Raw genomic sequence first — 23,957 nt, forward strand, 5'->3', positions numbered from 1 at the left:
TAAAACCATTGAGACCATATAAAATCATGCTTTGTTTTCTGGTGTAAATGTCCTGTAAGGAGTGGCTGGGAGGTAGGGAGTGGAAGAGTTCTCACAGAACAAGGCTGCCACGACTAAAGCAAAAAGACTAGTGTCTAAGCAGGAGAGCTGAATGGTGAGATGGGGCTCTGGGTCAGAAATTGGGAGCAAGGTTGGGTCAGAATCTGTGCAACCTGTGTTGTTCAGACACGTGAGGTTTCTCAGTCATCTGTTGGTAGAGGCCACTGGCAGCCGTGTACTTGGGCCCTTATAGCCAGGCTGCTTTGGCTGTGTGTGAGTAGGGCTCCTAACAGATCCTAAACCTCCTGCCCTGTCTTTGGGGTGGCGAGCAGTGTTATGTGGGTGCTGGCAGGCATCCCAAGGTGTAACTAGTGAAAGAACTGGGATTTGCCCCTTGGCACAAGATGAAAGAAGGCTCCTGCTGCTTCTGCCAGGCCTGGGCACCGGACAGCTTGGCATGACAGGGCACTCTCCAACAGGATGGGTCTGGGCAGGTGGTGTGTACTGGGTGTGCTGCTGTGCTTTGGGCACATGCTAATAATTGAGCATCCATGTTTAGGCCAGGTAGAAATTTACTGTGGGCCATCTGTGTCCAGAGCAGGACTGCAGCAAACCCTGTAGCCTGTGGGACTCGGCCAGAGAGCATGTGCTACAAGTACCTGCAGTCTTGATGCTTATTTGTGTTCATCTGACTGTGTTTCTCATCAGTGGGAGTGAAGTCTTTCCCTTGGTGTGTACTGAGGACCTTCTAAACTCTTCTGATGCTCTTGTGTCCTCTACAGGCGTGAAGTGTATCGGATCCTTCAGGAAGAGGGAATAGACCTGCCCCGCTATGCTGTGCTCAATCGAGATCCTGACCGACCAGAAGGTCAGTGTCCAACTTCTGCTGAAAGCCATTTCCCCAGGCTCTGCTGTTTAGGATAGTCTGCAGAGGACAGATACTGGCAGTCACCTCAAAGAGGTCTGGCTCCTAAGTCTCCCGGGTTTTTCTCGTGAGCAAAGGTCGCAGCACAAAACCGACTGATGGGCCTGGAAGGGGCTGTGGCTCTGCACTGGGACTGTGTCACCTTTCCCGATGTGCTGCTGCTGTGCTTTGTCTTCAGAGTGCAACTTGGTGGAAGGAGAGGACCACGTGGAGGTAAATGGAGCTGTGTTCCCAAAGCCATTTGTAGAGAAGCCAGTCAGTGCTGAAGACCACAATGTGTATATTTACTACCCGACATCAGCAGGTGGGGGCAGCCAGCGGCTCTTCCGCAAGGTGAGGAGGGGTCTCCAGGGCTGCTCTTGGAACCAGTAGATCTGAGACTCGTGTGGCTTCAGGAGGGAGTGTTGAGGCAGGGGAAGGGCAAAGGAGGGTTTTGTGTGGGGGAACTTTAGACCTTCTTAGAACTTTGAGTTCAAGTGCATCTACCTGGGAACCACAAAAGGACGTATTTTAGTGGTAGTGCTGACTTCACTTTCCCCATCCTCTTGGTGACATTTATCCTGTAGTCATGGAGCACTGTGTTCCCTTTCTGAATTGCATGCTGATTTCTCCTGGGTTTATCACGATGAATTTTTCTAAAAACCTACATTCCTTTCATTTAACATCATTCTTGCCCTTCCCATTTACTGTAGCTTGCACACGTGATAAAAGCAGCATTTATTCCTAGATTTCACAGGAAATCTGCCCTTACTCATGTCCCCCACTTTTCCAGTGAACAGTAATAGGTGTGATGTATTTTTTTCCAATCAGATACATGTCTGGCATGAATAAACCTAAAATGATTGTTCCCTTAGGTAAGATACAGGTATGCCTCTTGAGTCTGTATCCAAAGCCTTACTACAGAAGAAAACAACATTATCCTTGATGTTGATAAAATCAGTCATGGTTCTAGAAGGAAATGAATTTATCACCTGTTATAATTTATTTTCATTTGCATGTTAGTTGGGCTCCTTACCTTGTAGTATTTTTTCACTTTTTTTTTGTTCCATGTCCTTGAAGTGATTGGAGACAAATTAATGGTCTATAATAGCTTTTCTCCTCTTTAAAACCTGGAAAATGACATACGTGCTGCCTGCATTCTGGTGTCTTTTGTCCTCCATAAATAAGTGTGCTGTAACATCTGGGGAGCCTGAGATGCTGATCCATTAAGTCTGCTAAATTCCCTACTTACGGGATGAAACTTCTGCTTTTCTGCTTCCATCTAAGAAAAGGATCCCCGCGCTCTTCCCTGAGGTGTTTATTCTGTGCTTTCAGATTGGAAGCCGGAGCAGTGTGTACTCCCCAGAGAGCAGTGTGAGGAAGACAGGCTCCTACATTTACGAGGAGTTCATGCCTACGGATGGCACTGATGTAAAGGTGAGGAAAAGCCTGGCATGGTGCTTTCCTTTGTCAGGCTTGGGGAAGCTGAAAGTTCAGCTGTTCTGCTTAGTCCTACATAGGCTGTGGAATGTGTGTTCAGGCTTTGAGGTGCTGACTGCACAGTTTGACCCCCAAAGTGGGGAGTGGGTGCTCTGTGGATCACGCCAGGAGGAATGTGTGAGACCATCTCATCTCCTTTTCTGCGTCTGCAGCAGGAATACCTGCTGGAAGCTGCAGTTAGTCGTGGTGGCTGTGTCAGGTGTGCTCGCTCTCATTGCAGGTGTACACCGTGGGGCCGGACTATGCCCATGCAGAGGCTCGCAAATCCCCTGCTTTGGACGGGAAGGTGGAGCGGGACAGCGAGGGGAAGGAGATTCGCTACCCGGTCATGCTGACTGCCATGGAGAAACTCGTTGCCCGTAAAGTCTGCGTAGCCTTTAAGGTCTGTGTTTTCTTTCCTGTGCAAGCAGGACTCCACAAATGTCTGATATGTGTCAGGATTGGGATTAAAATTTGTCATCCTGGCATGTCTCAGGCAATCCTCCGTGCCTGGTGCCAGTTGTTGGTCCTGCTGGCTGTGGAACTTTGCTGGGCAGAGGTGACTGGGACGGCAAGAGGGCCTGCAGCAAATGCCCTTTGGGCTGATTGGTGCCTGGTGCCCCACATACATTTGAGCATTCAATACTGAATCCTGAGCATGCTCTCTGTCTGACCTGTGCTCATCCTGTCTTGACTTATTTCCTGCTTTTGTTTATGTGGAAAATTTGGTCTTATTTTCTTGGTTGTTTTTTCTTTTTTTGTGTTTTGGTACTTGTGTTTGGTTCTTCTGTTTGTTGGCTTTTTGTTTGTCTGGTTTTGTTTTTTTTAGTTCTTGGGTTTTTTTAATATGGCTCTGGTGCAAATTGATGTTTTATTTTAGAGTTGGGTAGAGTGAGTAAGAGTCTAGGTATGGTTCCATGACATGTTCGGCAGTATCAGCGGAAGAAGCACTGGACTCCTTGTTCCTGCTCCACTGCAACTGGCACCCCGTGTGGTTGGGCTGATGCAGATTTGGTCTCTTTTTTACCTTGTAGCCTTTTCCATTTAGTGATGGGTGTCTTTGCCTACTGCACTTCTTGTCCATGCTTGTCAATCTGGTTCAAAATTATTGGATTTCAAAGGAAGAGCAGGATATCCAGGAACTGCTCTGTTTCAGGTCCTTAGAGCTCTGGAAAGTCGGGGGTTGGCCCTGATGGCTCCATCTGGGGGTTTGTGGTTAGGGCCTTTGGCTCAGCAGTAAGGGGGTAAAGGGCTGACTAACAGCATGTCTTCCCACTTGTTGTAGGCTTGTGAGGTGGGCATGGACTGTAGGATGTCTGTAGCATCAGCAGGCTGAGCTGGGCAGCGTTGGCTGGGTCTGTGCATGCCCTGCTGGCAGGGTCGCTGCTGTCCCCCACTGCTTCCTTCCTGTGTGTCCAAGTGCCCTGTCCTCTGCTTCCTCCTGCAGCAAACCGTGTGTGGCTTCGACCTCCTGCGGGCCAACGGCCACTCCTTTGTTTGTGATGTGAATGGCTTCAGCTTTGTGAAGAACTCCATGAAGTATTATGATGACTGTGCCAAAATCCTTGGGTATGAGCAATCTGAGTTTTGATAAGTAACTCACAGCAAAGTGAAATGAAATATGGAGTCTTGGTCACTATGTCAGAGAAGTCTGCCAGTGGTTCATGCGAGTCACTTGCTCAGCAGGTGAAAGCTTGGCTCTTGGAGGAACAGGTTATTTTCAAGCCCTGGAGCTCCTGCCTGCAATGGCATTAGCTGTCTTTGTCTACAGCTAAATATAGATATATATCTCCCAGGACTTTTCATTGCATGCTGAGCCCAGTTGTGGTATTGGTGATGTGGGGAAAACTGGTACCCCTTTGGGGTGCCCTAACTAGCCCACAGTGTGATAGGTGTCTCTGCAATGAAAGTGAGGGGAAATTCTGTGGCTCCCTTCACATCTTTCAGCAGGACTGCTAAGGAGGAGGTGGAGAACTAAGGGAATGGATTTTCTTGTGAGTGTTGTATTTTGATTTCTTTCAGAAATATAATCATGAGGGAGTTGGCTCCCCAGTTTCATATCCCCTGGTCCATCCCAACGGAGGCAGAAGACATCCCCATTGTCCCCACTACTTCAGGCACCATGTGAGTACCTGCTGTCTTCTCAAAAGGATGCCAGTGATGACTGTGTGAGGGACAAAGTGTGACAAACCCTGTCCAAGGGCCTGACACCACTAGCAGCATGGCATCCTCCAGCTGCTGTGCTGCTTGCAACCCTGAAATGCCTGTGGAAAGGCTTAGCTATGCACGTGGAAGTTGTGATAGGTTGGAGATTAGTTGTAGGTTTGATGAATGCAGAAGAGCAATAACTGAAGAAATAACAGAAACTGCTTGCATGGCTTTCAGAGGTCCAAATTCTTCGTCAGGACAGGAAACAGATCAGGACAGATGCTGTAGCTGGCTGCTACATGGAGAAAGTGCGTGTTGAGCTACCAGTGAAATAGGTGGAAACACTTAGTTGAAACATTCATCATTACCAATATGCTTGGCAGCCCCTCATTTGATACCTTTGACCTTACTGGTTTTCTGGCACATAAGGCTAAAAGATCAAAGGCAAAAGTTTCTTTGTGATCCTCAGCGTACTTGTACTCCGGTATGAAACCCCTCACCTTAGTAGTGTCTGCAGAGCTCTGACTCCCTCTGCAGCTGTGGCACTTGTGTCTGGTTTAGGCTGGGAGAAATTCTACCCCTGCTGAGGAAAGCAGGTGTCAGAAGAATGGAACTGAATGAGCAATAGGAAGCTCCTTCCTGGTGGCAGTTCTGGAGTGTAAGGGCACATTTGTCCTCTTTATCTTATGTTTGCCCAGGATGGAGCTTCGCTGCGTTATTGCAGTCATCCGTCATGGAGATCGCACCCCGAAGCAGAAGATGAAGATGGAAGTGAAACATCCCCGGTAAGAGCCAAGGGAAAAAGGTGCTCTGCTCCTGGGAAAGGATGAGGGCCTATTCTCTAAACCAGAAGCAGGAGCAGAGGGCTGAGTGCATAGGAGGCAGTATTTTTCATGGCCCATCCAAGCAAATGCTTTCTGACCAGTTGAGAGAGCCCCCTTTCCCCACAAGGATCCTGACACCTTTTGTGTGAGCACTGGAAGGCAGAATGAAGGTGTGGTAGGTGCTCAAAAGGGAAGTGCCTCACTAAATGGGAAGCTAGTATCTGCTTACTGGTTGTATTTTGAAAAACGCTTGTTTTTTCAGAATTTCTGAAGCGCAGGGAAGAGCCAGCAGCCTGCTGGTTCTACCTGAAGAACAGAGACTGAAGGCACATGTGGGAATGACCCTCCTTGTGTTATGAAACAGCAGAAAATGGATCACCATTTTTTTTTGTCTGTTCAGGTTCTTTGAATTATTTGAGAAATATGATGGCTACAAGACAGGAAAGTTGAAGTTGAAGAAACCAGAGCAGCTACAGGTGAGGAAGTGCATTCTGGGGTTACTGCGTGGGATATGCAGGTAATACAGATCCTGGTGCGAGGCAATTCTTTGGGAAGGTACAAACCTCCAAGAGGGCAACAGTGTGTCACACAGATGCTCTGTGTCCCATTCTGCACCCTGGCCCACTCAGCTGGGTGACAGCAGGAGAGCAGAATGGAAACTTCTGCTGCCTGGTGCGCACGCTGTGGGATGGAGATGACCTGATGCAGCTTGCCCACCAGGCTGTGGTTGCCTCTGGTGACAGATGGGTCCATGCTAAGGAGTGGGGCAGTTGGAGGTACCTGCTTGGCTCTCAGCAGGGCTGTAGTACAGCATGAGGATGAAGCAAACTGCAGTGTGGAAGTTTGTCCTGCCTGAGCTGTGTCTTATGAAATGACATACCTCTGAGGAGTGTCTGTATGGACCTGCTTCTGGATGAAGCTGTTAGGAGGCCTTGCAGGAGTACACTGGTGAGTCTGAGGCAGAATTGCTCTCTGCTTCCCAACAGGAAGTGCTGGACATTGCACGGCAGCTTGTGGTGGAGCTGGGAACCCACAGCGATTGTGAAATCGAGGAGAGGAAATCCAAACTGGAGCAGCTGAAGAGTGTCTTGGAGATGTAAGCATTCCTGTCTCAGGGCGCTGTGGGTTTGCCTCAGAGGATGTGATACGGGAACAAGCTGTGCTGCTGGTGCCCAGAGATGGGGGTCTCCTCTGTCCCCTGTTAGTAACTGTACAGCAAAGGCACCATGTTCCTCACTTTTTCTCCTTGACATCAAAACCCTGCTGAGCCTTGTCCTAAGCGTGTCTGGTGTTTGACTAAACTACTTGAGACAAAACTGAGCTTTCTTTGCTGCAGGAGAGGAACTGGGGTCCTAGATGGACTATGTTGATCTGAAGCATTTTGATATGATTCGAATAAAGTTGTTTTAAATAAAGTTGTCCTGGTGCCAAAAGTTTAGCAAAAAAGAGCTTGGAAAACATGAAAAGATGTTGTGTCCTCTGAGGTTTTGTACAGTCAAAATAAAAATGTGGTGATATTGACAGCTTTTAAACAAAACGGGGTTCCTCTCAGGCTGCAGCTGGCTATGGCACACACAGCCAGCGTCTGTGTTCAGGCCGTGTCTCTGGAGCACAGAGGAGGACTTTTTGCTGTGATGACCTCCTCTGCTCTTTCTGCTCATCATGGTTATCCTCAAAGCATCTGTCAGAGTGGTTTTTCCTGTGATCTCATTAATCCACTTGTTAAAGGTGTAGAAAAGAGTTTAAAGCCATAGTGACGAATGACAGCATAGAGTGCTCTTGGTAGAAGAGTAAAGCAATGGATCTTTGAATTTTGTTTGAGGGAGCTGTTTGGCTTTTTGTGGGGGTCTGTGCTGGGTCACAGGGAGATGACAAAAATCATGTTCCATGGCTATGGGTGTTGTAGCAGAAAGTCTCTTGCTTGTGCTATACTTCTGCTGTGTACTGCCTAGGGGCCTCTGGGCAAAGGTTGGGTGGAGTTGATTTGTTTCAGTGGTTTTTTCTCCATCCCTTGTGACAGGTATGGACATTTTTCTGGCATTAACCGTAAAGTTCAGTTGACCTATCTTCCTCATGGACATCCAAAAGCTGCGAGTGAAGATGAAGGTAAAGGAACCTAATGGTGCTACCTAAACCTGATTTTTAAGCCCAGAGTTCAGGTGGGAGTGCAGCTACCATCTGTGTATAGGCCTCTGGACGTACTAGCAGAGTTGGTGACCCATATCTTATCTTTGCTCACATCATAGGAAGGATTGCAGGGATTCCAGTACACCCTGGCTGGCTCTACAGGGCTTGCATTTCCAGTTTTATGAATGTCATCCTTCAAAAAGTAGTGACTCTGAATTTCCTACTTGCTGATTTGTTTCCTGGGGGGCTTGGGTCAGGCTTGTGTTGAGAGCTGTGCGCAAGGTGCTGATGACGGCCTCTTGTTCCTCCCTCGGCAAGCTCAGGTAGGAGCTCTGATGGGGTGAATGCCTGTTTGTCTCCTAGAGGCTCGCCGGGAGGCCTCCCCCTCGCTGCTGCTGGTGCTCAAGTGGGGTGGGGAGCTGACCCCAGCAGGAAGAGTGCAGGCTGAGGAGCTGGGCCGCGCCTTCCGCTGCATGTACCCTGGGGGCCAAGGTGAGTTTGGCCACGTGCCTCTGGTCCTGCCCAGCCCACGCATCTGTGGCTGTACGCAGCCTCTGGGATAGTTTTTGTTCTTTTGAGTTGGCATGGTAGGGATAAATAATTCAGGTGGGTTTTGTACCCAGATCCCTAAGCTGACCTGAGAGGTCTGCTGTTAAACTTCAGTGTGTCTTGGAGAGCCTGGCAGCTTTCCTAAGACATACATCTGACTTATGGCTGGTGCCTGTCTGCCAGAGTGTTTCCCTGAGCTGTGAGCTCTGAGCTGGGAGTAGTTAGTGTTCCTGTCTTGTCACACGGTGTGACTGGGTACTGTGCAGAATTGCCCTGGGATTCCAGGTAGCAGCAAATAGTGACCACTGGACTGTCTTTGGAGGTCAGACTCGAGAGCTTCGTGAGTTACTTTCCTCCATTACTGATCTGACTCTTGTGGTTGACTCAGAATGAGAAATAAACTGGCAATTTGTGCCACAAAGTAATTGCAGCTGTACAGGACTTGCTTTGGAAACTTCCTTGCTGAACCACCCTCCCTGCAGCTCTGAGGGCTGCAGGATTTGCTCTCATGCAGAAACTAAGCAGAAGGAAGTGGGGTTTTTTTGCATCTTCATTCTGCACCAGGGTATTCAGGCTATCAGATCTACTACAGGGTGTTCAGTAGAGTTTGCTGCAGAATTTGGGCAGCATCAGACTTAACTGGGGGATGCTAATTTTTTTCCTCAAAATGAACTTTCCCAAGTTAAGCAATGACTTTGTTACATTTCTAGTCCTTGTGTATAGCTAGAACTGTCTATTTTGGAGCAGCATAAATGCTGCCTATGCAAGTGACTAGTTCTCTACATAACTTTGTTACTACAATAAAGTTTGTTTGTGTAAACCAATATATTCAGCTGGTAATTTTGCAGGTGTGAGAATATAAATCTTGAGTTGTCCTTGGTTGCAGGCGATTATGCTGGTTTCCCTGGCTGTGGCTTGCTCAGGCTGCACAGCACTTATCGCCATGATCTCAAGATCTACGCCTCGGATGAGGGGAGAGTGCAGATGACAGCAGCAGCTTTTGCAAAGGTCTTTCTTCTCTTTTGGGCATCCGTTTGTTCATCACTCTTAAAATATGCCAGTTCTAAAGGAAAGCCTCTGGTGATGAGGAAGGAGTTTTCCTAGGATCTTCCTCCTCTGTGTTGGATGGACTGGGGTACACTGGGCTAATAGCAGGTGTACGGGGCAGTACTGAACATCTGGTGTATCTGCACACGCCTGTCACCTTTAATGTCCTGTCCAGGACAGGACTCTCAGTCAGGAAGGAGTTCCATATGGATTATTGCTGATGCTTGATCTTAGAGCACACCAGATGTGCTGCTGAGTATTGACTGCCTATAGAATGAATGTTTCTGGGGTGGCTGCCCAGCCAGAGGGGTTATTCCTTGCCTGCTGAATTTAAAAGGGAAATGAAATGTCTTTGGTGAGGTATGGGGTGGAAACAGGTTCATTTGCAGCTAAAGCCAAGGGGAATCCTGCGGTGGCCTTAACTGGTCTTTAGAGCATTCACTGTATTTTCAAGCAAACTGAGCTGCTTGATAGTTGAGCCTGCTCAATAGTTGCCTGGATAAATCTGGGGCTGCCACAGGCAGATCTGCCCTTTGCTTGAACAGCTCTAGAACCATGACAGAGTCATCTCTGACTGGAGGGGGTGTTGCTGTAAAACTGCCCTTCAAGGACAGTTGAGATTTCGCTTAAATTGCCTGAGTTCTGGCCATGAAACCACCAGAATTTTTGTTGCTTGGTTGCTGAAATCTTGTCCTATGTGGTGTGGTTTTAGGGTCTGCTAGCCCTGGAAGGAGAGCTGACCCCCATCCTGGTGCAGATGGTGAAAAGTGCCAACATGAATGGTCTGCTGGACAGTGACAGTGATTCCCTTAGCAGCTGTCAGCACAGAGTGAAGGCTCGACTACATGAAATCATGCAGAAGGATGCTGAGTTCTGTGAAGAGGATTATGAAAAGGTAAAGCACCAGTGTGGCTTCATTGCTCCCTGGATCTGAAAGGAGAATAGCATCGCTGCAGTGGTTTGATGTGAAGTCTGGTATGTGGACAGTGGTTTGGTTAGTTTGAGATCAGTTCTGGTCAAAATGGCAGGATATGTATGGAAGTGTGCAAGTTAATAGCTTCTGTCCTTCCTGGAGTGACAGTCCTCAGTGTTGCTCTGCTGTCCCCTTCAGGACTGATCATGGTGCCTTTTTCTCCCTTCATAATTCCCGGTTCATTTGGTTCTTGTGAGTGTGCTGGAAGAGCTCCTGCATGCTGCTCAGATCAATCCCAGCTGCTGTGGGCAGGGACTGTGTCTCACTGCATTCTAGATCCGTGCTCTATGCACGTGTGAACAGACCTTTTGGTTACAAATTGTTGTGTGTCCTGTCAGGTTCTCATTGCTGCAGAGTGGAGAGCATGGGCTGCGTGCAGCACAACAACCAGTGAAAGCACTATTGCTGCTTCTCCAGCAAGTCCCCAAAATACTGTTTTTCCCAGACTCTGAAATGTGATTACTGGACTGAAGTCCTTTAAGGAACATATTTATCATCTCAAAGAACTACTTAAAATGAAGCCCTTTTGCTCAAGCACAGAAGCAAAATGAGACAAGAGTGGATATTGGAGGTGGAGGGAGGTCCAGACTAATGGGAGCAGTTGTTTGCTCCCTCTGAGTTTGATCTTGAGGAAGATTTTAAGACATGACTGACTACTCCTAAGAATAGGCCAGCTTATTGTGCTCAGCTGGGAGCACAGCTTTTGTCCCAAGTCAGAAAGCAGTATGGCTGCAAAAGACAGACATTTTTCATTCCCCATTTGTGAAGACTAGCTAATGTCTGCTGGAATCTTCTTTCAGCTAGCACCTACAGGCAGTGCTTCTCTGCTCAACTCCATGACCTTTATCCAGAACCCAGTTGAGGTCTGTAACCAGGTGTTCACCCTGATTGAAAATCTCACCTCCCAGATACGAAAACGTCTGGAGGACCCAAAATCTGCAGGTAAGCAACAGAACTGGAAAAGATTAATTTATTGTTACATCTTCCGAGCTCCCAAATACCACTAGGGCTTATGATTGTCTGTAGCAAAGAAACTGTAAAGTGTAATTCTGTATGTACTTATTGATGTGGAAGGCTCAGCTTTCAATTACTGTTAAAGAGAGCTCTAATGTAAAGGAAATGATATGTGCATTTATGGCAGACCTAAGCAGCTACGCAAACGGTTTCACTTTTCTCAAGCATTTCAGAAGTAGCCTGTTGCTGCAGGTTAAAACCCCTGCAACAGTTCCAGTGGCTTTTCCAGACTAGGATTCCTGTGGGTGACACAAGAATTGGAGCCCTTTCGTGCTGGGAGAGCTCAGTCACAGCTGGCCCTTGAAATCTCTGCAGCAATAACCAGGGTTCTGTGATTCTGTGGCTCTAGGATGTGAATGTTGTTTGCTGTCCTTTGCTTTTTAGACCTGCAGCTGTACCACAGTGAGACTTTGGAACTGATGCTGCAACGCTGGAGTAAGCTGGAGCGAGATTTCCGCATGAAGAATGGGCGCTATGACATCAGCAAGATCCCTGATATATATGACTGCATCAAGTATGATGTACAGCACAACTGTGCACTGAAACTGGAAGGCACAACTGAACTCTTCAAGCTCTCCAAAGCCCTGGCAGATGTGATCATACCCCAGGTAGAGCCTGTATGACAATGCCTGTGCCACCAATTTCTGAGCCTTTGCCTTTGTGTTATGTCTCAATTCTCTTGCACGTTAACTGCCAAGGCAGCCTGTCACAGTAGGGTGTTTCTCAGATCTTTCTCAGTGTTTGTAGAAGGCCAAAACCATTTATGACTTGAAATGAGGCAGGGCTGAGCTTCTGGTTGAGGATTCTGGCAGGGTCAGAGTAATGAGCAGCTGATGCAGCAGCTTTTCCATGTTGCTGTAGTGCATCACAGCACAGCTCCAAGCTGTGTGTGTGCTACAGCAACATTCCATCCTCTCCGCATGTAGGGTTGTGGAAGTGAAGGGAGATTTCTGTGTTAAAGTTCTGACAAGTTTGTTTTTCTTGTCAAACTAGGACTTGTTCAGTGTCCAATGTTGAGTTGCTTCTGACAAAGTTTAATTTATATGGGATGAGTTTCTGCCAGCAAGGTCCAGCTGCCCCTGTAGAGCAGAAGTGGTCTAAACTTCTTCAGTGTTGCTGGTGATGTGCAGTCTGGCTGTTTTCAGCGTAGCACTGCAGTTTATATCTTTGCTAATAGCAGTTGTTGCTTTAATGCTCATGCTAGCTCAGGGTATAAGTTTGCATGTCATGAGATCTGAGATTTGCTCATGGTCCTTGCACTCTCAGCTCTTGAGGATAGTGATAGTCATGTCCAGACATAACTGGGGTTCTTGGAAGTCTCAGTCCTCTGTTACCCCCTGCAATACGTGAGGGAAAAAAAGTGAAAAGTGTTGAGTGACATTTCTCTTCTTGTCCTTGCTTAACCAGTGGTGCTGCGGACTGAAGTGGCCTTTTATGTGAGGATCTGGCAAAGAACCATGGCTCAGGGTATCTGTTGTTTTGTTCCTGCAGGAATATGGGATTAATAAGGAGGAGAAACTGGAGATTGCTATTGGCTTTTGTCTTCCTCTCATTAAAAAGATCCAGCTGGACCTACAGAGAACTCATGAAGATGAGTCTGTCAACAAGCTACATCCGTTGTAAGGCTTGTGCTGCATGCTGCTGGCAGTGGGGAGGGCAGCTGTGGAGCAGGGGTGGTTCCCATGCCAGAAGAGTGTACTGTTGTGGAAGGAGGTGCTGAGCATACACTGAAGGACGTCCAGGTGGAAGGCATGTTGGTGCTCCCAGAACTAGAAGGCAGATGGAGAAGGCACATTGAGACAGAATACCAGAAGTGCAGGGCCACAAAGGCTTGTACCCATTGTAGCTGGATGGTGATGCCTCATCCAGGCATTTCCCTGCACAGGGCCACTGTAGAGTGATGAGCCACCTACTGTGTGTCTCCATTAGGATTTCACAAAATTTGTTGCTCCTGTGCCCAGCACTGTCATTGTTTGTTCTGTCCTGCTGCCTTTGACATTTCTCAGTGTGGGGCTGTGTCATTGCATTAAGTGTACAGAAGTGCTGATGTGTGACAGATGGCAGTTGGTTGGCAGGTGGGTGACTGTGGGCTGGTTTTGGTTTAGGTACTCACGAGGAGTTCTGTCCCCGGGTCGCCACGTCCGCACTCGGCTGTATTTCACCAGTGAGAGCCACGTGCACTCCCTGCTCAGCATCTTCCGCTACGGGGGCCTTCTGGATGTAAGTGTCCCGCAGTGCTCACACAGTAAGCCTCCCTGCTTTTTTCCAGTAGCCTTTTCCAAGGCAGACAGTGTATGTTTGTAAGTTGCCCCTTTAGCCAGCTCTGCCACGAATGCTGTGCATCAGTGGCATCGGGCCAGCTCCATCTCTGCTGTGTTTGCATGCTGCAGCTTCCTGCATTTCTGGCATGTAGGGGGATTGTTCTTCCTCAGTGCCTTCCTTGCTTGCACAGAGACATGTTTTCTCCAAGATCTGTCCTGCTAGTTTCAGGTGGGCAGACCACTTACTTGTATAGGAGAAGAGCAGTATGAGGCAATGGGGATGATTGAATTTCTTCCTTCCTGCTTCCTTCAACCCTTTATTTTAAGAGCTTAGTCCTGTATTTATAGTCTTTATATCAATTCTAAGTCAATAAAATCAGTTTTCTTACAGAGGAAGGAACTCAAGGTTGCAAATTCACAGGATGTGCTCTCTACCAGAGAGGCAGATGACAGTTTTTAGGGATTAATTCATCCAGCTTACCCTTCACTTGCTCTCTCTTCACCTGCTTCCTGAATGATTTGGTATGCAGACCCTGAGAAAAGCTCTGCTTTAAAGAGGCTGTCTGATTTACCTTCCCATTTTTAAGTGTGGTCTGAAATGCCTTGAAAGTTTGGGCTTGCTTAATAGACATGATTTCTGGTGTCTGTGGCAGCTTAGCATATCTGTAGACAGTGATCAGAAAAGTGCCTCTAAATCACTCACTGAACAAGATGCTCCCTTTTCCCTGACTCAGGTGCCCAAGGATGCTCTGTTGCCAACACAGGGATATTGGGCTGCATCTGAGTTCTTTGTAATGGAGAGTTCAGTTCATGTCCATCAACGTGGTGATTCACTCCACAGCATCATGGGTGGCACTTCAGGTGTGCCCATTTCCTGGCAGTGCTGGGGGGCAGTGAAGGGTGGGCTGCCCTGCTCTGTGGAGCCCAGGGCTTCAGCCTGTCTCCACATTTTTCATTCAGCGTCAGGTGACAGCCTTTCACTTGGTCCCTTATTTAGCACAAGCTCATCCCTGTGCTCGTTTCTGTAGTGTGAGAATGGCTGTGTTGGGAGCCTGCTGTGGGCTCTGCTTGTCTCCAGTCAGCGCGGCACAGCGGCTTGCAGCTCCCATCTGCCATGGGTCCCTCTGTGCAGCTGCTCCTGACTGCAAGCACCCCACCACATGGCAAGCTCATTTCTTCATGCAAGTTAAGCAAGGTGTTACCTTGTGGAGAGAGGAACTCTCTCAGTCCCGTTTCACTGAATGCTGCAAGGTGTCTGCTGTTGCTTATCCCATGCGACTGTTTGTGTGTATATATCAGGAAAACAAAGACCAGCAGTGGAAGAGAGCCATGGACTATTTGAGTGCTATCTCAGAGCTGAACTACATGACCCAGATTGTTATCATGCTCTACGAGGACAACAACAAGGTGAGGGATAGAGCAGTAGGATGCAATGCTTCCTGCCCCGTTGCAAGGCAGTCCTCAGAGATGAGTTCAGTTGGAAGTCTGTAACTTGAGCTCTTGCTGCTTGTGGACAAAGATGGATGGATCATTAACACAACTGCTAGTTTTTAGTTTGTGTGGGAGGCAGTGACCTAGTTAGTGCTTGTTGCATGTAAGCAGAAAGAGCAGTAATACTCTGAGCATAATACCCAACTTATGTAATTAATACTGACTATTTTAAAGCATTTTCTAGTCAAAATTATTTGCTCTTTTTAAGTATTAATTGCAAGTAAGCAGTAGGAAAAAATAAATATATTTGAGTGACACTTGATTTGTATTTTTGAAATATGTCTAGAAAATATCCAGAAATTCCACATCCGTTAACTATTTTTTATTCTGAAAGTGTGCTGATATAGTTAGGGAAATGTAAACTGGTATCTTCAGGAAGTAAAGAGAATCATTTAATAAACAGCTGAGGGTGTTGGCTGTAAGTAGGTTTGCCACCAAACTGCATGTCTTGATCATCAGACCTTGTGACTTGGGTCTGTGCTGCAGGAGGTTGTAGTGGTGAGGGGAGCAGCCCCTTGGCCCACACCTTACAGAGTTAGATCTTTGTATTCACAGAGCTGGTGTGAGCTTCTAATGTTAGAATTGATGCTTCTCAAAAAATATGTGACTAGAGCTCTCACGAGTGGTGTGGATGTGTCAGTCAGTCAAGATGGGTTTATATCATTAGTGCCCGATACTGTAAAAACTCTGTCTTCCTTTAAAAAAGGTTAATGAAAAATTATTATTAGAGACAGTTGCTTAAGTCTTGGATCAGCCTGACTGAAGGTCCAGGGGGGACCCAGTCTCCCCCTGTCCTGGCATATGCTGGGTTTGCAGCAGGAGTGTGTCAGAAGGAGCTGGGGTTTAGGGAGATATGTGTGTGTACATATAGAGCCTGATTCTGTTATACTCCTCTGTGGCTGTTGTCTTAAAATAGCAACAGTCAGAATGGCTCAGCTGGGTGCTGATGAGGGCTGTCCTTTTGGATGGGACAAATCTGGAGCCATTCTGTTCATGCTTGTTGCCTCTGCTTTCCCTCCGAGGGATGGGCCTGGGATGCATGCTGGCCAGCACAGCAGGGTGGGACCTTGGCCTGGGCTGATGGTAGGATTAACTGGGTTTTGTTCTTTACCTATTCCCTGTGACATGTGTTCACAGGACCCCTCTTCAGAGGAGCGTTTCCATGTGGAGCTGCACTTCAGCCCTGGTGTCAAAGGCTGTGAGGAGGACAGGAACATACCCACGGGGTTTGGCTTTCGACCGGCCTCAGCAGAGGTGAGCAGACACCTGGGCAGGAGCTGCCAGCCCCAGGGGACACCTGGGCGCTGTTGTGCTCTGTCTGGCCCTGCGGTGTGCACGGGGAGCTGGCACGCTGTGTCTGTCCCGTTTGGGCCTGTCAGGGTGGCTGTGGGACTGTGAGTGCCTCCTGAGCTTGGCCCAGCAGGAGATGCAAGCCTGGAGCTGGTGTGGGGCAGCGTGGGCAGAGGCCACGCGCCTGTGGCCACAAGGGCAGCGTTTCCTTACGGCAGAACGAGGACAAGAAGGCAGACCAAGGCAGCCTGGAGGACCTCTCGCGGGACAAGGGCGGCGATGAGGCAGAGCGCACGCGGCAGAAGTCCCCGCAGCCCTCGGAGCCCGTCAGCATCCAGCGCAGGTCGCCGCTGGTCAGGAGCCGCAAAACGGGATCCATGGAGGTAACTGTGCTCCTGGTGCCCATCCTGCTTCTGGCAAAGGCCTTTGGCTTGGTGTTGGTTTCCTGGCGTTTCTTTTAACATGCCAGAGTCTGAGTTGATTCTGGGAAAGGATCTGCAGAAGGCAAAGAGGGATGTTGTGGAGGGCAAACCTCTGAAACTCTTCCTCATTGAGGAAGGACAGGAAGACAGGCCAGAGAAACTGAAGAGCAAGTAAGGAAATGCTTGAGAAACACTAGCATTATTTGGATTACATGCTCTACAGAGGCACTGGTGTAGCCAGTATAAGATTACATGCAACCTCACCACCAAGCTGTGATGACATCTTGCCTTCTGTTAAGCTCCAGTCTTTGCCTTTCACAAAGGCAGCTCCATGTTTCACATTCCTCCATCCCATCTAAGATCTCATGCTGATGAGGGTCCCTGCTCACTGGTGGATTCATCCCGGATGTTTAAGCTATCAGGGCTTAGAACTGTCCCATTCACTGATTTGGTGAAGTAACAAAATTAATTTTACTGTTCTAACATCTCTCCTTCCAGGCTGTTCTGTGTCACAAGGCCAGTGTCACAGTCAGCAGGTGACTGTTACCTTCAGAGCACTCTGGAATTGTCCCTCCTTTAAGAGGGATTTCACAGGCATTTTTGCCATCAGTTTTCTGAACCAGAAAACAGCAGAGTTAATGTTTGAGATATTTGTTAGCTGTCTTCCATCACTGTATGTTTCTCACAATGTGCAGCACTCAGAGGCTCTTTGTGATAGGCACATACTGAGTTAAAAGGGATATGATTTCCTGCTGCTAAAGAAGGAAGTCTGAGTCCCAAGGATCTCAGAAAGAGTCTTGGGAGAAAAGATGCTCACTACATGAGTCCCGTCCTACTTTACAGATTTCCATTGTTCCACAATCCAACAAAATCTTGAAATTACAATTGAGCATTCATTATCACAATCCTAGCATATAACTACCTTTGTGCTTCTTGAAAATGGTGATTTTAAGGAAGAGATATCCATTTCTTTACCTTCAACTGATGTTTAAAGGCTTTGATAGCAGTGGGTAACTTGGAGCATGGTGCTGATTATTTACACTATGTCTTTGCAGGTGCTGTCTGAATCTTCTTCTAAATCAGGAGGTTATCGCCTCTTCAGCACTTATTCCAGGCAGTCTTCTGAGATGAAGCAAAGTGGATTAGGTACTGTACCTGACCTGTAACCAGCCTACTTGCTTGTGACTATTTCCATGGGCATTAGTCTGTGTCTCCACATACACATCTGGCTTGAGTTCCTTGTATGCCTCTGTGTGTTTCGTGTCTTCTCTCAGTGTTGCTGTTGAGACCACTGTAGAGACTGTCTCACTCGGTACCTTTTGTACAAACTTCTTCAGCTGCTAGCAGCACAAGATGGACTTTTCATCCTTTCCAGTACAGGAGCAACAGGGCAAACTGCCTGCGAACCTGCAGGCTTGCCTCTGCTTCTCTGTTGCTCTCATTTGTTACGTTTCTCAAAGGAAGAGACGATTTTAGGCGAGAACTCGTGAGCTTTCTGTTCTACAAAACCTCAGTTTATCTGCAAAGCTGTTCTTCATGTGAGACTGTTCCGTTTCTACCTTTGCTTCATAAAGATCTGTTGTATGGAACAGATGTGTCACATACAGAATGTTTGATAGCTCTCTAATTGAGCCGAAGTCCTTGGTCAGCCATCGTCTTGTGGCAGCCAGTGGAAGAGAATATTTCAGGGCATTTGACAATCTCTGTCCTTGATTGTTTTATTCCATGTCATCTTAAACTAAACTATGTCTGAACAGTTGAAATTCTTCCTGAAATATTTCTGCTAAAGCAAGAGCCATTTTGAAACTGGAAGAGCTGTCTTTGCTGTCATGAGCTTCAGAGATGGCTGTGCAACCTGTGTCTTGAGGAGAGGAGGTGATAATGCCCAAATCACGCCCACTTTCTTTTTCTTTAAACCATCTTAGCATTGTAGCATGGCTGCAGACTTGCAGCAGTTCTGACTCATCAATCTATTATATGGGAAACCTGCAGCTAAGAGACTACTGAAAGGCCTGCTCACTTCTTTGCCACTTCTGAATGGGCAGCTTCTTTGGAATCTAATTCTTACGAAGGAAAGAGTATTTTCTTCTGAGTGGTTAGAAGGTATCCCTGGAGCCTGCCAGCTAATGCGTCCAACCAGCTGGAAAAATCTAAATAGGAATGACTGATGTACGTTATTTTCATAAAGGGACAGTATCCTTGGCCAGGGTAATTCTTGAATGTATTATTTCACTTATCTCTGCTTTTCCCGGTGCCACTGTGAGATTCAGTGAGCTGTGACAAACTGCCATGCTTAGGCTTGAAGAAACCTGTGGCTGTTTTGGATGAATATGGGAATTTCTGAAATGGCACATAGTCAAGGAGGTGCATCTGCTGGAGAATTACTGGGTATATCAAATGGTACTGCAAACTGGTTTTACTGTTTGAATGTGCGACTACCAGAAGGCCTGGGCTCTGGAAAGCAGATATTACCGCCCTTGGACTAGGGCCTTTTCCAGGTTTTTGAGGAATGTCTGTTTTGGCAATAGAGAAGAAGACCACTGCTTTTCTACACCTTTGTACAGTACTACTTTTCCTTCACAACAAAATCTGAGATATGATCCTGGCAGGTTTGATTTCAGAATCTTGCTTCGTGTGCCTTGCTGGGAAGCTTGTGCTGGTTGCTCTTCTACCCGTGAAGCTCTGCAGGGACAAAACCTTGAGCAGGAGCTGATAGATCTGATCTGTGCCGTAGACCTCCAGCCCAGCCATGGTTCTCCTCTGTAGAGTCCTGCAGGTACAGAAGGATTGAGCAGGAAAGACCTGTTGTACCACACCAGCTTGCACAACACTTGGTGATTAGGATATCTGTGTTTCTGTGAGGTTTTTTTCACCTGAGGCCTGCTAGGAAGAACCGTGCCCCTTTACCTGTACAAGTCAAGATCTTCAAGGAATCTTCCTGATTCTTTTCCTGCTTGTTTTTTAGAAATCTAATTTCTTGCCCCTTTATGATTTGAAATGTGTTCTCTCTCTAAGAGATAGTACATAACTGTGGAAGCTTGAGCTTTGGCTTTAATACTTGTCTCAGCAGCTTTGGGGGGTTATGAGGGGGGTTCATTCAGGCACTACCTGCTGTTTCTGAGTTTTCTGAAGCTGAGCACACCTCCTGTTGCCTGACCTTGTCAGTCAGTGCCTGGCTGTCATTCTCTCTGGAAAATGGAATATCTGTCCTGGTGTAAGCTCCCATGTGTAGGCATGCAGGAGCAGAGGGAGCATGAGGGAGCTCTTGCAATAGCTCTGCCCTGCTGCTATACCTTCCAGAATGGTGCATCTACTGTAATTTAAAAAAATGTAATTCCTTCTTTGAAAATAGGTGGCTGCACCTTGCTTTGTCTGTGCTTTGGAGTGTGACAGGTTTTTCTGGGCAGCATCAAGTGCAATGCTGTGGATTGTTTGCCATAGTGAATGTGCTTCTAGCTTGAAAAGCCCAGGGATGTTTCAGTACCTTTCTTTGCTTACAAGAACCCTTCAAAATGGAGTAAAATCACTGCTGGCTATTTGAGCAGTAGAGATGGTGCACTGCCAGTGCCACAAAGCCTTGTGCTGAGATTCCCAGAGGGGAACCAAGAATGACTGATAAACATCTGACATACTGAATGAACATGTGACAATTAAATGCACAGTAAATATCCAGCACGTACAGTAATTCCTAGCAAGTGTTGCTACATTTAAATCCAAATGGCCATTGTGTTTTTAGGATGTGTGTGTGTGTGTGTGGTTACTTGGGTGCAGTGGTCTTGTGGAGTTCCCTGTAGACAATTGCTGTTGTCCATAAAGTCATCTTTGTAAATTCTCTTCTGACTTAATGCCTCTGTCTGCAGCAGGAGAGCAGAAACACTGGGTATCCCTAGCTTAATGATTAACAGCACAAGGTTGCTCAAGACATACAGTCCTAAAAAGTTCAATTTTTATCTGCCAGTAAATGCAGCTGTTGGGTGGTTTTCGTTGTTGTTTGTTTTTAAAACCATGGAAGAGCTATTGGTAGCATCGTCCTGTCTGATGTATGACAAAATTTCATTTTCATTCCAACAGATTCCAGTTCATGCTGAGTCAGCACTTTGCACCAATTTAAGGCATTTAGGAGAAAATTTTCTAAGGTTTGTGTATCAGTGACTCTGCAGGCAAGAGTTCCTTTATGTCCAAGGCACGTATGTGCTGGTCTGTGCTGTGGAAAGCCACCAGCAGGGTCACAGTGGGGCACCAGCTGCAGTTCACTGCCACAAGGACCCTTTTGGTCACCCAGGAACAGATGTCCTCAGCTCAGCCTGAGTTTACACAAGAACATTTTAATGCTCAGGATCTCTGTGTTTTCTCCAAAGAAGCTCTGGCTTAAGGATCTTTGCAGAAACAGAGCTGGGGTCCCCAAGAGCAATGAGTGGATGTGAAGCAGCAGTGTGTCCTCACACCAAGGAAGGCTGATGGCATGCCTGGCTGCATCAGCTGGAGTACAGCTGTCCAGCTGAGGGCTTTGGCTCTTTCTGTTCACCTCTCGTGCGTGCCTGAAGCTCTGCTGTCCTGCCCTGGGCTCCCTGGGCTATGTCAGGGCTGTGAGCTCACTGGGAGGCAGTGGAAATGGGTGAGAAGCCTGGAGCTCATGGCATTGGAGGAAAAACTGGGAGCTGTGCTTGTTCAGATTGGAGCTTGTGGGGACTGGAGACCTTAATGCTCTTTCAGCACCTAAATGGGAGATTGCAGAGAGAACAGACACAGACTATCCCCAAAGCCCTGTGGTTGTTGATGGAGAGCCAATGAACACAAGTTGCAGCACAAGAAGTTCCAATTAGCTAGGAGGAACAGATTTTTCACCCACCATGAATGTGCCAGATGTTAGAACAGGGGCCCAGAGAGATTGTGAAATTTACTTTCTTGGAGGTATTGACAACTTGATTGGACAAACCCTAGCAAGCTGATCTGAGCTGGTCCTCCTGGGGTGTTGGGAAAGAAGCTTCAGTGTCCTTCCAACCTAAATCATGCTATGCTGCCATATTTTAGAATCAAGAGCTGCTTCCAGAATAGGCAGGTTCTCTTTCAGAGCAGTAACAGTTGCACTGTTCTGTGTTGCAGGTTTTTGCTGTGGCAGACCAGATCAATCTGCTTGTTTCTGGAAGCCCTTTGTATGAAGGAGCAATGTTGGTTTGAGCAGTCAGTACAGAATGCAGCAGCAGGACTTTTTACAGAGAATCTACAGCCAATCAGTGGCTGTGTCTGGCCCATAATGAGCTTTTGTCTCGACTCACAGTTGCTTTCCTCAGTCAGTTGAAAGAATCCTCTTTCAAATGCCTGGTGTTCACTAAATATCACGGGAAGCCAAGTGAGTGTTCAGGGCACTTTGCCTTGGAGAAGCAAAGCCAAAGCCCCAGGAAGGAGGTTGCCCTCCACCTTGCATGCCATGTTCCTTGACTCTGGGTAGGTCAAGTTCCATGCTGTGTGCACATCTGGTGCTTTGCAAGGCTCTTGGTGGGCCCGTTGCTCCTGTGCTGGAGCAGTGAGCCATGAGGAGTAAGTCTGTCTGTGATGGAAAGTTTGTGAGAACAAGCCCTCTGGTCGCAGCTCTTTCTCTGCTTGTTTGCCTGGAGACGAATCCACGCTGGCTGATCCACAGATCAGACAGTTCTTTCCTCTCCTCAGTGTCCTGCACAAAAAGGAGCTTTCCAAAGAGAAAGGGCAAAGAGCAGTGAACCTCTGTGACATGAACATCAGTGGTTTGGCATCCTGAGTGTTCTGGCATCAGTGTGTAGCTTTGGCTTTGCTGACTAAAAGGGGTGAAGGTGTTTCCCCTAGGTGAGGGCAAGAAAGCCAAATGGAAGTAAACCTCTGGATGAAGTTAGGAACTTCCCTGGTGCTGAGGTTTGTGCTACCTGCTCTGCATTTGGCACTGTGGAATTTAGAATGGAGAACACGGCCTCCCTGTGCTTCCAGGCGTCGTGTTTTTTTCCTGAAATTGCTTGTGAAGTGGCCAGTTCACCCTTCATCCTTTGACTAACCCTGCTTTTCTGTCGCTGCATGCAGTGGGTATGTGTTACTAACACCTTCCCTGCCTTTCCAGGGTCACAGTGCACCGGGCTGTTTAGCACCACTGTGCTGGGAGGCTCCTCCAGTGCCCCCAACCTCCAGGACTACGCACGCAGCCATGGCAAAAAGTTTGCCAGCAGCCTGACATACAAAGACGGTATGTGTGTTCCCTGGCAGCAGGGCGGTACTTGGTGGACACTGGCGTCTCAAGATGTGCCTGTGGCACAGACTTGGACTGCGGAAAACAGTGACAGTTCAATGTATGTATTCATCACATCTACAGTGGTAAATTTTACCATGCTGCAAGAAATCACGATTCTTGCTAGGACAGAAGGGACCTAACATTGTGAGAGAAGTTTTAGGCTGACGTGTGGTATTGCTGGGGTCTGATTTTGGTCTGATGTTTTAATAGTAGTTGGCTGTTGTGAAGGGGAATTTATTGGTCCAGATATTAAATCAGTTTGTCCTGGAAGGGCAATCCAGCAGATCACATCATCTTGCTTACCTTGATCATCTTGCTGATGCTAAAATGAAGCTCTTTTTGGGGCAGTAATCCTTGCCCCATGGAAGGTGGAGCCATCCCAAAGACAGAATGATGTGCTTGGGCATGGTTAAGGTGGGCACTAGAGAGAGGCTGAGCACGTGGCAGTCTGAGGGAGCTCTCAGGAGCCAAGGGCAATACGCCTGAGGTGAGTGAGCTGCCGTGGATGAAGTACTGCAGATGAAGTACTGGAAAGTCTGGTTTCTGTGCAGCTGTGCAAAAACTGCCAGGAAGGTCAGCAAGCCAGTCTGGTGAAGGCATTGGGGCCAGGGTTACAGACACTCCATGCCCATGGCTGCAGGTGCTGCAGCTGCAGCCTGGCCTGCCGGCAGCACTCAGTGCAACGTGCAGGGAGCAGCAGAGCGTTGTTATGTGCAAGGAAGTTGGGGCACAGGGCACAGGCTGGGCTGTCCTGGAGCAGCTGGAGGGTGTCATGCACAAGTGCAAGTGTCCACCGTGGTCCTGCTAGGAAAGACACTCACTCAAACTCTTCAGTACTGATTCACATACCATTTGTTGGGGCACTGATTTGGGGAGCTCCGTGGGCAGGGTTTGCACAGCATACTCTGACAAGGTTGGAAATCCACCTAAGGTTTCCCAGCATTTGAATGGATGGATGTAAGGTTGTCTCTATTGGATGTCTTATCTTTTTGATATTTTACTCAATGCAGATTCTGAGTGCCTTTCTTATTGGGATTGTAAGGAACATTAACACTGCTGGTTTTCAAAGGGGGAAGAGGATTAAGGGAGTAGTTTGGGAAAGACATGGGGTTGGTTCATCTGGATTTTTGTCCAGT

At 47.6% G+C, this 23,957-nt stretch overlaps 1 protein-coding gene across 1 annotated transcript in view; it reads left to right on the forward strand.

Annotated features, from left to right (window-relative positions):
• Nucleotides 1-23,957, forward strand: part of PPIP5K1 (diphosphoinositol pentakisphosphate kinase 1) — a 53,010-nt gene that overhangs the window by 16,072 nt on the left and 12,981 nt on the right. The window contains exons 6-27 of the mRNA XM_058811376.1: nucleotides 822-907; nucleotides 1,143-1,297; nucleotides 2,279-2,380; nucleotides 2,664-2,825; nucleotides 3,870-3,991; nucleotides 4,445-4,546; nucleotides 5,269-5,355; nucleotides 5,795-5,870; nucleotides 6,381-6,490; nucleotides 7,415-7,500; nucleotides 7,885-8,013; nucleotides 8,957-9,078; nucleotides 9,830-10,012; nucleotides 10,891-11,032; nucleotides 11,489-11,712; nucleotides 12,596-12,723; nucleotides 13,210-13,324; nucleotides 14,665-14,772; nucleotides 15,994-16,110; nucleotides 16,365-16,529; nucleotides 17,624-17,714; nucleotides 22,654-22,776. Coding sequence (XP_058667359.1) covers nucleotides 822-907; nucleotides 1,143-1,297; nucleotides 2,279-2,380; nucleotides 2,664-2,825; nucleotides 3,870-3,991; nucleotides 4,445-4,546; nucleotides 5,269-5,355; nucleotides 5,795-5,870; nucleotides 6,381-6,490; nucleotides 7,415-7,500; nucleotides 7,885-8,013; nucleotides 8,957-9,078; nucleotides 9,830-10,012; nucleotides 10,891-11,032; nucleotides 11,489-11,712; nucleotides 12,596-12,723; nucleotides 13,210-13,324; nucleotides 14,665-14,772; nucleotides 15,994-16,110; nucleotides 16,365-16,529; nucleotides 17,624-17,714; nucleotides 22,654-22,776 — 2,735 coding nt within the window. The remainder of the gene's footprint in view (nucleotides 1-821; nucleotides 908-1,142; nucleotides 1,298-2,278; nucleotides 2,381-2,663; nucleotides 2,826-3,869; nucleotides 3,992-4,444; nucleotides 4,547-5,268; nucleotides 5,356-5,794; nucleotides 5,871-6,380; nucleotides 6,491-7,414; nucleotides 7,501-7,884; nucleotides 8,014-8,956; nucleotides 9,079-9,829; nucleotides 10,013-10,890; nucleotides 11,033-11,488; nucleotides 11,713-12,595; nucleotides 12,724-13,209; nucleotides 13,325-14,664; nucleotides 14,773-15,993; nucleotides 16,111-16,364; nucleotides 16,530-17,623; nucleotides 17,715-22,653; nucleotides 22,777-23,957) is intronic.

This window comes from Ammospiza caudacuta, chromosome 10, assembly GCF_027887145.1.
Source record: "Ammospiza caudacuta isolate bAmmCau1 chromosome 10, bAmmCau1.pri, whole genome shotgun sequence".
NCBI classification, from domain to species: Eukaryota; Metazoa; Chordata; class Aves; order Passeriformes; family Passerellidae; genus Ammospiza; species Ammospiza caudacuta.